Raw genomic sequence first — 13268 nt, 5'->3', positions numbered from 1 at the left:
AAGGGGACTGATAGGGCTAGCAGCTCTCCGCAAACGGCTGCGTTACATACCAAGCCACCTAAGAGCCGTGCGGGAAATAGACACAAACACGGCCAAACTAAAGTGAAGTCGGCCCAGCAGCCCGCCAAAGGTGCCAAACGCATCAGACAACATAAAGAAACGGGGCTGGTGGGAGACAAGTCGCCGTACAATGAGAAACTGGGAGTGCAGCGGTTGGCCCAGGATGCCAAACGCACCAGCAATTATAAAGAGGCGGCGTTGGTGGTAGACCAGTTGCTGTACGCTAAGCAGCTAAGTCCGAGCGATGGTGAGTACGCAATGAGTATATACAAAGAGAACCGCCAGCCTGATAGGTGTTTGTCGCTGCTGAAGTACCATCGCGCAAAAGGGGATACCCTCACGGCCAATCATTACAACCCATGCATTTCTGCACTGAGTGCGAGTAGAAGGTACGCAACGGCGTATGCGGTGTTTGGCGATATGAGAGTTCGCGGGGTGACGCCGGACAGGATTACCTGGACTACTGTGATGCAGATGCTGATTAAGGCTGGGAAGGCCGAAGAGGCTGTGGTTCTATTCCAAGATATGATTGCTGATGGGTTCTCTCCGGATGCCCGGATGTACGTTGTTGCTATGACTGCGTACAAGAAATTAGACCGATGGATAGACGCGCTGCAGTTGTTTAGCGAGATGGAGAGCAGGGGTATTCCCGGTAATAGCATCACGTATAGTGCTGCAATATCCGCTTGTGAGAGTGGAGGGCAATCGGAGAAGGCCGAAGAGTTATTCTATGAGATGGGCCGGAAGGGCATTGAACGCACCACTGGTACATACAACACGATGATATCCGCGTGCGAGAAAAGAGGGGAGTACAAGAGAGCCATGAATTTATTCAACGAGATGATGCCTAGCGGCATCGCACCGAACACGACCACCTACAACACTATCATTTCCACCTGCGGAGCACGTAAGAATGCTAGAAAAGCTATCGAGTTATTTGATGAGATGGAAAGGAAAGGCATAAAACGCGACACGATCACTTACAATACAATGATATCCGTCTGCGTTAAAGGGGAAATGGCGAATAAAGCCTTGGAACTGTTTGAAGAAATGGGCGCCACGGGCTGCGTTCGAGATACAATCACGTATAACGTTATATTATCCGCTTGTCAAAAGAGTAGTCATTTCGAGAAGGCAATGGAGGTCTTCGATGAGATGGACAGGAAAGATGTCAAGCGGGATACGATCACGTACACTACAGCCATCTCTGCATGCGAGGACGAGACACAGTGGAGCAAAGCTATAGAATTGTTCGATGAAATGGCTCGTACAGGTATAGTACGCAATACAAGAACATACAGTGCTATCATATCTGCGTGTGCGAGAGTGGGAAAGTCGGAGAAGGCTGTTGAGTTGTTATGTGAGATGGAATGCGAAGGTGTCGAAATCAACACCTTTACATACAGTGCTGCTATAACCGCCTGCGAGAAAGGGAAGGACTGGATGAAAGCTATTGAGATTTTTGATCAAATGCAGATCAAAGGTATCGAACGTGACACGGGGGTATACAACGCCGTTATGCAAGCACTGGGGACAATCAGCAGCGGACATACTCATATCGATTCGTTATATGAGGATATGATTAAGAGGTTCGCTCTCTATGGGTCTTGCTGGAATACGTTTGACAAGGTAGGCGTCCTTGATCTTCACAACCACACGCAGCTACAAGCACAAGCTGCTGTGCGAAGGTTACTTCGCATACTGCAGACACTCCACGGCGATGCACAGGAGGGAACGAGGCCGCCGTCTGCAAGAATCATAGTAGGCGAAGGTAAGAACAGTGCCGATGGATTGGTGCTCGACAAAGCGGTGCGGGCTGTCCTGGAAAGTTTGAATCCCCCGATCTCAACTCAGTTACGGTCAACGAATACGGGAGAACTCGTTTTTTGCGAGAATGATCTCAAGACCTGGCTCGTGAAGCAGCGTAGGGACCAAATTGCCGATGTCCGCAAATCTGCTATCGCATCCTAGGGGCAGGGCTAAATTTAATCGGTTGTTTGTATCCTTAAACTGTTTACCCGGCTGTTGCTATCCCTCACAGTTCAGGAATATTTCACCGCCACTAGGCGCGCTGTACGTCTAACACGAGTGTATGAGTGAATGAATCCTTAGTCAGTATATGCGCTTTCTGCTGCTTATGCCCTCTGTAAGTGGATTTTTCGTGTCGATACGGATGTATCTCAGAAGCACTGTCAAGCAGCAGTGTGAGAGTTCGATTTCCACCCAATCACAATTGAGTTCAGTATCTATAGAAGGTCAATTTATACTAGCCCTGAGGCCTGTGATTGACACTGTCAGCTCGAATACACTTTTACTAAGCCCTCTACATTTTCTGGCTATCTTAGCTGGCGTCTATTCTCTTGCGTATGCTACAACAAAGTGGTCTGTTTTATATAAAGTGCCATTCAACGGCTTTTCAGCCAACTGAAAATATTGTTCGGCATCTCGCCGAGGTAGCCATTGCATTCGCTCTCCATTAGTGCCATTCACTCGATTCATCTTGATGTTTACCATCTAAATCTCGTCTAGTATATATTAGTCAATATTTCTCTATCTTCTCACTAGTTTATATTGTGTTCTTGGATTGTTGAAAAAATGAATAACTTCTTACTAGTAAGTTAAAAATGTGGTAATTCGCAGATAATTGTATCTAAACATACTCCCCTCTTACAAGGAGAGACGTCGTTCCTTTGTTGACAATCCTAATAATAATACATGAACTCTAAACTTGCAAGTTTACAGATCCTAACATAAAAGCGAAATTTACCAATATTCATCAAATAATCCCTGTTTAGAGTATTCCGACCACATGCGATGCCAATCATGTTTTAATTTCAGTCCAAACGATCAAAAAATGGCTGCATGGCAGACATTTCAAAACAGTACAGGGTCTTGCACTATATGTATTATGTCCTCTAGAAGTGAAAAATTAGCGGGGATCATTCTCTTACTTTCTACTTCGATCTGTGCTTTTCATGTGTATTAATTTAATATTAATAAAATGTGTGTGATTGATATTTTCATAACGCGCTCCGAATTCTTAGATCCTTGTGATAAACTTTTGGACCGGCACAGCAGACTCAGACTGGACTTTGTTACACCTAGTAGACGCAGTGAACTTGGTATGAACAATATCATTATGGCTGTGGAAACCAGCGGTAACAATACGGCATGCGGTGCCTTCAGTTGCACACCAGCCCTAAAAAGGTTTGGAGTTAAATGACATACTCGGCAGTTGCAGCTATGCAACAACAAAAAAACACCGTATTCAAAGCCTCGAGCCGTCTCAGAGATGACTTTGAAGCCCAAATGTTAGACTACAATTAGATAGCTACCACATGTAGGCTGGGTTAGTAGACCGATAGTAAGACCCTGTAGAGTACCTTCTAATGTACATCAGAGGCAGACATAACCAGCAGGAGGATGAAGGTTTCGTTGAAGTACTAGTTCAATTGATTGTGGCCGAAGATGGTCACGGTTGCGATAAGTCGCCCAAATGTATTCAAGGACCTCGACAGCAGGTCATGGGACTTGTACCCGTTCCTGGAAATCTCAGACATAACCTCGCCAAGGCTCATAAGTAAAGAGGATGGAGGTGTCCGGGAAGGAACCGCCGTCGAAACATACATACGGGTCGACGTTAGGTGAGCGTCACCAGTAGGAGTACTATAGAAAGCAAATTAAATGAACGATTGAACCAGCCGACCTAGTACTACTAGATTGGTTGGTTCAGTCGTCATTCACCTAATTTACAACAAAACTGGAAAGGTCACGAGTTGTGTCTTGGGTAAATTTTGTGAAGAGAGCCAATCCACTGGCACTAACCAGCACTATTGCGCAGTGCGGAAGGTTCAGCGAATTCACTACAGGTTTCATGGGGGCAGGTGGCGGTAAAGTATAGTCCATAGGTGTAGATACATTGTCCTGCGCAATTTTACAATGGCAATGGATGAAGGTACGAAGGCGCAGTAGTGAAGGGGCCGGGAATTTAAGCGCAGTAGCGGGGTTGACAATGACACTTGTAGCTTGCATACAAGTCAACATCTGGGAATCTTGTTTCTTAAAGAGAACAACTATCCAGCTGGGATTGAAAAATATCACATTAGAGTAAGACGTATTATAAGGGAAGAAACGAGTACCTAGTAGAGATTCCGGCTCAAGGACAAGTGCCTAGGAACTCCGAGATAACATATCGGCAACGCAATTTCATTCGCCTAGAATGTACGTATACGTACAGTATGGCGCGGGACATTTTGTACCACGCGGAGGAGTCGGTCACCACGAGAAAGGCCCGTCCAGACGATGAGCGGATTGAAGTTAGCTGTGATGATCATTTCATCATTCTTCAGGTCTGATACGTGACAAGACACTGTGCAGAGTTCACACAGCTTTGTACTGCGATATGCAAACGGGTAGAGACGGTCAATACCGTTAATACAGAAACCAGCAATACTAGCGTCAACAACCCAGATTCGGCCTGTAAACGGTGTATTTGTACAGGAGAGTTCAACCCGCCCTCGTTCAGTGAGGTTTTACTGCTGAGTACGTCGGACCCGCTTGTGACCGACTGGTCTCTGAGGCTCAACACTCGATTTCTACGTTGGATGAGGGTTTGATGCCGAACAACGTCTGAAATGAAATACTGACTAGGATGGCCATTTGACAATGCTAGCGCATGTACAGGAAGCCACGGAATTTCTATAGGTATTTCGGCTACAACTTCGCAAACGGAATTTCTAACAGAGGTTGATAAATCGTGTTAAAAACGGCGTGCTTCCAGATAGCATTTTTAAGTTTATAATACGCTATCGATATTATGACGAAACAATAAGGCGGCGAATGTAGCTAAGGCTACAAAAGCGAATTGGTTTACTGTAGGAGATGAAACGCAGAAAACCCCCCAGCATCATCAGTGGAATCTGAAGCAACTGAGATCACGCCGGTACAACCGGTACCAACTCTGACTAAACAGAAACGTAAGAAGTTGGTTGACTTGGGTGTAGGTTCATCTGGAGGTAATGTGACTACGGAGCCACAGAAGCCACCAGCGAAGAAGGCAAAATCTCGAAAGGGACAGGCCGAGAAAACGCAATCCTCGGAAAATTTAAAAAGATGAAAGAAAAAAATACTCCTGATGTCCATAGTTATTGCATTAACCAATAACTTGCCACTTATCAAGAATTACCGACTTAGCCTTCGTCAGACTGGCACATCTGGTTGGTTGAACGGAGGATAAACTAAGCAACGCTAATAGTCATTAGAAACCTATGTTCGGTTGAGTCATCTCGCTACCGAAGTATTCAGATATAAATAGATTTGGAAAGTAAAAATAGTTCTATTAATAGAACTAGTCCAAATCTTATGTTTGGTATTTTACTGGGGCCTTTTAATGGTCTTGTCCAAATATCTGTTAGGTAATATGTAAAAGGTATTAAATAATAAAGGGTTGTAGGGTTTTAGGTATGTCTTCAAAAGACACAGTCATATGTTGTGCTTCCACGCTATGGCAACGTACGACTCCATCGTGTGCCAATGGCCATTCTTGGACTCAACCATGTCACCCTCGTCGACAAAGTGAAGGATCTTCTGGCCCATTCGTTGTAAAGTATTGGTACAGAGGACCAGCTGGAAATTAAAGAAGAAACCCAGTTTGACCCCGATCACCTTACAATCGGTTGCCAAACATAATCTTTAGACGTGATACATGTTTGGTACCTGCGGGAGCGTTTCGTATATTTAAGTTGGTTAAATCTGCATGCCATGTTGACACATGACCTGGTGTCGGCATTACAAGGGTGGCCAAGACCCTCGTCCTTCATTTGCAGGGGTACGGTTCTACGTCGAAATTTTCGTTCGCGACCGAATAGTCGGGGAAATAACAATGTCTTCCGCTGATTTGGAGTCAACTCTCGGATTTTTACGCGTGATGACCGCCAACAAGCGGGTCTTGCTAAAGAAGTCTCTGAGCTCAATTATACCTCGTTTATAGTTCGTATCGCAAATTTCCGCTTCCCAAGCCATCAGCTTGGAATTCTTCTGCTTATACACAATACATCGCGGAGTCACACCTGGTTTCAGGTGGAAGTCTGTCGACCTGTACGCCCTCAATGAAGTTGTGGTAATTGTCGTTATAGGAGAGTTGGTCCCATGAAGCTGGTAGGGGATGCTGTTTATTTCATAAAACGAAATATCTTCAGTTCGGTACTTGGGCGACGTAGGTCTCATAGGTTTAGCCTTTCAGATTTTACTCATAGCCTCGAAGAGAACATGTCAAACATCAATTCACAATTGATGACGTCACATCATTTCTTCGTGTCCAACGTGCATATATTTGGTAGTTTTAGGGTTTAAGGTTTTTAAAAAGACCCTTCAATCAGTGTATTTAAAGAGCTGGAATGCCCTGTGTTAAAAGAAAAAAAGCAAATAAACTTTATTTTGACTTTCAGTCGCGTAGCCTCCCATTCCCAAGTGCCAAGAGTCCCAGGCTCCCAGCCCCTAGGCTGAGCCGCTGAGGAAAAACAAATAGGTGTTTATAAATGACTTATGGCCTATGATATACAGATATAGCGATTGTTTAGAATATAGGAATGTAAATTTGTTTAAATGTTTAAAATGGTTTGTAAAACTATCCAATTAAAGGTACGAAGACGAAAGGAGTATGCTGGTTCACTCCTTCTAGAAGTTCAGAAGTTCAGAACTCACTCTCTAGAATCTCTAGAGAGATGCATGAACTCTTTTGAGTGTGGGTATTAGTTTATTCTTGTCCTTTTTGTTACAAGAAAAATAACAAAACAAAAATCACGATACCGTACACATGTAAATATGGCTGGTTAAAATCTAAAATCCCTTGTTGTCGGTCAGCCGCCAGACTGAGAATCTGAGTGTTATCAGTTTGTGACTAGCTACTAGCTAGTCACTTCTGAGTCCGAGTGTCATCAGTGTGTGACTGTGTAAGTGTGTGTGTGTCGTCTGTATATGTGCTATGTACACACTACACAGTGACAGTACACGTTCCGACTTGCGCCCTGTTGTCAGTGTTGTGCAAAAAGTAAAAAGTAAAAACTAGGCTCAGGCCTCAGAGGCTGTATTCCCGGTTCCGCCTTCCAGTCTTTCGAAGTCCGAACCGAAGCTTCCGTGGCAAACTGGCGACATGTACACTTGTTGTACAGGCTACAATAAGTTAATAACTAAATACATACAGCGGATGATAAACAGCTGTTAAAGGTAGGCCGATACATATAAAGTTTACATATCTGTTTTTTTTAAATATGAAAATAAGGATTTTTTTATATTTGTTTTTTTTGAATAAAAAAAAGAAATGGATAAACTGTTGACTGTTAACTGTTATAAAGACATTTAACTTCAAAAAAAAGTCCTCTTGTCGACTTGGTCCTTTGAGTTTTTTGGACTTTGCAAGGGAGGCTAGAGTGACTTGCCTAAAATAAAGTAATATGATTCGATATTGTTATCAATAAAAATTCCTAATTTAAAAAATATTTTTATAAAGGGGTTTTTTTTTGGTTTGTTTTCGTTTAAAAAATTTAAAAATATATAGTATAGTATGGAAAACACTATGTTTTATTTAGAAATACTTAAAAAAAATGATCAAACAATAAACAAAACAATGTAGGGAGTACCGTTTAACTATGTTTTTAAAGAAATAGTATTTTGCCCTGAGTCCCTGACACCAATGGCTGGCCTGACTCCAGGGGCGGCCCTGGGCAAGTGTGCATGCGTGAGTCACGTACAAATTTAATATATATATCAGACACGTAGCAACGTTTACGCATTCGATCTAAGTGCAGGTAGAACTCATAGTTACATTTAATTATGAAATACTGCGCAACGGTTTTAAGCGCTCTTTGGGCGTCTACTGCCGGCGCCAATTTAGCTGCCAATAACAAAGATTATCAAACTGTTATAGATAATGCCGCCGACGGCGACACCATCGAGCTCGCACCTGGAGATTATGTAGTTACAGACCCCATCGTAGTGGACAAGAATTTGGCAGTGGTTGGCGGGGGTGCAAATTTTATTGTCGGTTCAGCCGCTGATGCTGTGTTTGCATTCGGCAATATGCCTGGCTATGCTACCACGCTGGATAAAATTACAGTCTCTACAGTTGGTGGAGCATCATGCAGTTTAGGAGAACCATACGCACTGCAGGCAAACTTTAGCATAGAGATCCTTGAGGCGTATGTTCGAAATAATAATGTCAATCTGAGAACGGATGTTGGAGTTTGGCATAATGAGCGAAAGCTGAACGATTTTTACTTTGAAGACTGTCACTATGCAGTAGATCACCCGGAAAAAATGTCAGGTGGCGTGTACAAGCTGATGGGAAATTGTCGCTCAGAGCTAGATTTCAGCGTCAGTTTTGACAAACTCGGCGGTACAGCGCCTACTGGTTGTGGTACTACCATCAAAGACTACGGAACCTTCACATCGTACGAGGCACAAATTGAAGCACAGTGGGATGAGTATGTAAAAAGAATCAATGATGAAGAGTTTTTGCGTATTCCAGTTGTTCGCGAAGGTAACGCGGTTACGAACTTGTTGGTGCAAATTGATACTGTCGCAAATGTGGCTGCCACGATCAACTCTAAGTGGAACAACACACTTGGCTGCGATCCCACTAGAGATGCAGATTGCCCACAGAACTGTTATCCTGGTTCACAAGCCGTAGGCTGCCAACCCACTGGTTGTGACTCAGCAACAACTCCGGATTGTCCAGAAACTTGTCATATGTATTCCACAGATCCAGCGTGTTACCCTGATGGTTGTGATCCAGCGACAGATGATTTGTGCCCACCTACTTGCAACTTGTACTCGACAGACCCTGCCTGCTACCCAGGGGGCTGTGACCCCGATACAAACCCTAGTTGTCCCGTTACTTGTGAACTCGGCTCAACCGAACCAGAGTGCAACACCGGTGGTTGTGATCCTGATGTGGATGAGAATTGCCCTGTAAACTGCAGGCCTGGGTCCGTAGACCCAGCTTGTCAGCCCAATGGTTGCACCACCGCTACCAATCAGTACTGTCCTTCGGAGTGCCATATGTACTCTACCGAGCCCGAGTGCCACAATCCTGGTGGTTGCAATCCTGCAGTCATCACTGATTGCCCTGCAACATGTTCGGAAGGCTCAACGCTACCAGAGTGCAATCCAGGAGGTTGCGACCCGAACAGTCCAGATGCTTACAACTGTCCACCAGAGTGTAACTTGTACTCGACTGCGCCAGAATGTATTCCATTTGTGTCTGCACCCACCGGATCAATTACTGTCAAGGCAATCCACGCTAGTTCCGGAACCCCATTGTCTGGCGTCGAGGCAGTAGTTCTCAGTCCATCAGGTGAAATCATAGAGACCAAGTCAACAGGCGAGGATGGTGTGGTCACTTTCACCGACATACCTGAAGGAAAATACACCGTCAAAATTGTCCCTGAAGTGACTGATGAAACTTACGGTGATATCAGGCTTGTAGGCGATCCCGAAGGTGAGGATGTAATCGATGGAGAAACAACAGTAGTAGTTGTAAAAGGTCAGAGTAGTGATGCTGGTGTTTTCCCTTATGATAACGAAGGAACTATCAGCGGACAGCTCACGGCTGGAGATTATAATAGCCCTCTTGTCAGTGAGACTGTGACGCTGACAGACGAAAATGGAATTTTGATCAGCATTACTTTCACTGATAATGAAGGAAGATATGCTTTTACCGGGCTGAACACGAACAATCAGCAATATACTGTCATTGCCCCTACGAATAGTCTTTTCACGGACGTGCTTGACGACGAGCCTTTCAACGGTGATGAAGTACTAGACGGATCTTTCGTAGTAACAATTACTCCAACTGAAACATCCGTTGCCAATGTCGACTATCACTACAGTCAGCCACTGGAGCCATATGTTCCCATGAGCAACATTACTGGTACCGCTTATACCACAACTACCGACGAGCCTATTCCAGGTGTTGTTGTCAAACTAATTGACCCTGAGACGAACGAAGTAATTGAAGAAACTACGACCGGCCCCGACGGTACATATACTTTCGAGGGAGTTCCTCCTGGAAAGGAATACATCATCGAGGTTCCTCCCGAGAATCCCAAAGATCTTACACAGCAGCTTACTGACGATTACCTTGATCCTACCAATAGCGGCACAAGAACCCCAATCTACGTGACTCCTGCTACTGAACTCGAGAATGTCAACTTCGGTTACACTCCACCAGGAACGATCACCGGTCATGTACGAAATACTAAAAACGAGATGATCGAAGGTGTCACCGTTACTCTCACTAATGGAGATGACGTACGCACTACGCTCACTAATCAGGAGGGAATATATTTCTTCGACGAGGTGTACGATTCTGCCATTTATACCGTGACTATGACCAAGCCTGACGAGTATTTGCTGCATGATGATGAATATGACGTTGACGGTGCTAAAGTTCTAGACGGTATCTCACCTGTTGATTACAAGGGTGTCTCCATCAGTGACGTCAATTTTGTACTTACACAGGAAGGTATTATCACTGGAAGTGTGATGATGTTAGATGGAACCCCCATCCCAAATGTTCCAGTCATTCTTATTTCCGAGGTCGGATATCCCGGAATTCGTTTCGTATTCACCGATGAGAATGGAGAGTACACCTTCGACAACATTGAGGTCGGCGACCACTATGTTGATGTGCCTCGTTATCTACAAGGAGGAATATTCCTTGCTGAAGATCCAGATGGCTTCAGAGATGGCAATACCAAGGCAGCTTACGAAACGCCCAACACAGCACTGACTGTACCTCCGTTCAAGTATGATGTCATCCCAGTCACTCATCTTGGTAGTATTGAGGGTTCAACTCGAATTGCGAATACTCTTGAGCCTATCCAGGATGTCTTGGTCTACCTTCGGGATGCCCAGGGCAATGTTTTGGCCACTACCAAAACCGAGGAGGATGGTACCTTCATATTCTTCGACCTTTCCCCTAAGTACTACACTGTTATTGCGCCTATGGAAGTTGCAAGTCGTATTGGTGATGCTACGTTGACTGATGATCACGATCACAATGGGGATGGTATCGTCGCCTCCATCCTGGTGAATAACAACCCCATCAAGTTGGACCCGTACCTATATATGCTTCGCGAAGAACCCACTGCCTGTGACCCAGCAGTCGATGCTGATTGCCCCGAGCAGTGTAGCCCGTACTCTACGGCAGCGGCTTGTAATCCCCCAGGATGCACTGCAGGTGTGGATGCCGACTGTCCCGTTACCTGCTCTCCATATTCCGCCGATCCTGCTTGCAACCCAGGCTGTGACACCGTCAACGATCCCTACTGCCCGGTAGAGTGCAGTCCCTACTCGACATCGGCAGCATGTAATCCTCCCGGATGTGATCCTACTTTGAATGATGGTTGCCCAGTTACCTGCTCTCCATATTCAACTGACCCTGCTTGTAACCCAGGCGGATGTGATCCTAGCTCAGGAGACCCCAATTGTCCTCAAGGCTGTCACGCTTACTCAACCGCCCCCGCGTGTAACGTCGGTGGTTGCGACCCTGCTGCTGATGCAGATTGCCCTGTTGAGTGCACACCTTACTCCACAGATCCCGCATGTAGTCACAATGGATGTGATCCTGACATGGATGAGGGTTGCCCATCTGAGTGTAACTTGTACTCAACCGACCCTCAGTGTGGACCTCAGCCCCCTGTGTTCGACATTGAGGCAGCTATCAACTTGGTGGATGTGGGATTCTTTGACGGATGGAATCATTCTAAGATTCGCTTGGAAACTCACCTGCCCTCTCCCATGACAATCCAGGGAGGCCTAGTAGGTGTGGTTGGCATGAGAGATGTAAGTTTCGAGGCTGAAGTAAGCTCCATTTCTAGTTATGTATTCGATGCTGCTTGCAATAACGTGGCGAGCGGCAAAGAGTGTGTTCAGAATGTCGAGTTTGACATCGTAACGTGTGATCTGACTGGTGAGTACTCGCTTGAGGGTCTTATCGTGACCTGTCAGGAACAGGACGCGAATGGCGATCCCCAGGCGTGTCCCGCATTGACTGATGCTCAGATCTTCCAGCCCAAGGTCATCTTCTTTATCGATACTAACAATTTCTGTGAGGTGGAGGAGTTTGAGCTCGATGCTCTGTTTGACCTGTCGATCGCAGTGTACGCGTCCGACGAATACCTAGAGGAAGAGTCTATTTTCGATCTTGGAACCATGTCATACTGGCAGATCATCGTTGATACATCTGAAAGCGGAGTTGCGCTGTACAACGCCGAGGTCACCTACGTCGAACGCACCACTGACGGCGACTGTTCTGGCTTCGCTGACTACATGGGCGACGTCACCGACAACGCCGAGTTCAGTCAAACCTACAAACCGGCAACCCAAGCAATCTCCATGCCTTTCCAAGTAACTTCACAGATGGCCTGTGCAACCTCCGATCGTACCGGTAATGCTATCACCATGAACTTTACTGTTCTTGTGGATTACGACGATGGATCAGCTGGTCGCCGCCGTCGTTCTCTCAATGGGTTGACTACGCGTGATGCTGGCGAGGTGGCTGTAGACAAAGAAGCTGGTGTCCGCTACACAGCCGAGGACCTGATCCAGGCTGCCGTTGTTGGAGCTGGGACTGCGGCTGGTACCACTGCGGCTGCTCAAGCTGATGATTCCGAACTGATGATCATTGGCGGAGCTGTGGCTGCCCTTCTGCTGCTATGCCTATGCTGTTGCTGCTGTGTTGTCGCTTGTATTGTGGTTATGCGCCGTCGTGCTGCTGAGAAGAAGTACAGGCAAGAGGATAATCTTGTGTCGCAGCAATCGCAGATGGGATTCATGAGTGGTGCATCCAACATGAGCTTTGCGAATCAACCCGGCCAACAGAGTATTTAGGTAGCTTCTGACGAGTTGCGAGTCATATCTTGTCCAGAATGGGCAATCATTTAGAAAATACAATAAAGATATTATTACTACAATAAAGACACGAAGTACACTACTTTCAAAGGTTTATTTTATATATATGATTTTGTTCAAGTGGACGCTCAACCATAGCTAAAACCCTAAGACCCTTGAGACTCTCTATGCAGATGAGGAGGGCACAGTAGGTCAATGGAAACCATCAGTTCATTAGATGAATCAATATCCTGAGAGACGACGGTAGCCTGTGATATATAATTCCTGATATATACCAATACTATAGTATATATATA

General features: G+C 45.4%; 2 protein-coding genes across 2 annotated transcripts; one reads left to right on the top strand and one right to left on the bottom strand.

The window, feature by feature from the left end:
• Positions 1–5551: 5551 nt before the first annotated feature.
• SARC_00988 (hypothetical protein) lies at positions 5552–6285 on the bottom strand (the record flags this gene model as incomplete). Its single annotated transcript, XM_014305320.1, has 1 exon — positions 5552–6285. One exon carries the CDS (start codon positions 6283–6285, stop codon positions 5896–5898), a length of 390 nt encoding a protein of 129 aa, XP_014160795.1. The 3' UTR covers positions 5552–5895.
• A 1586-nt stretch (positions 6286–7871) lies between these two features.
• SARC_00987 (hypothetical protein) lies at positions 7872–13050 on the top strand. The gene has a single exon (XM_014305319.1). It carries the CDS (start codon positions 7891–7893, stop codon positions 12949–12951), a length of 5061 nt encoding a protein of 1686 aa, XP_014160794.1. The 5' UTR covers positions 7872–7890; the 3' UTR covers positions 12952–13050.
• Positions 13051–13268: the final 218 nt, after the last annotated feature.

Source organism: Sphaeroforma arctica, assembly GCF_001186125.1.
Source record: "Sphaeroforma arctica JP610 unplaced genomic scaffold supercont1.35, whole genome shotgun sequence".
Lineage (NCBI taxonomy): Eukaryota > Ichthyosporea > Ichthyophonida > Sphaeroforma > Sphaeroforma arctica.
The sequence above is the reverse complement of the archived record's forward strand: the minus strand, read 5'-3'. Positions and strand labels throughout refer to the sequence as shown.

What these genes read in the sequence shown, in the direction of transcription:
- SARC_00987 (XM_014305319.1), top strand. Translation starts at nt 7,891, where the DNA reads ATGAAATACTGCGCAACGGTTTTAAGCGCTCTTTGGGCGTCTACTGCC.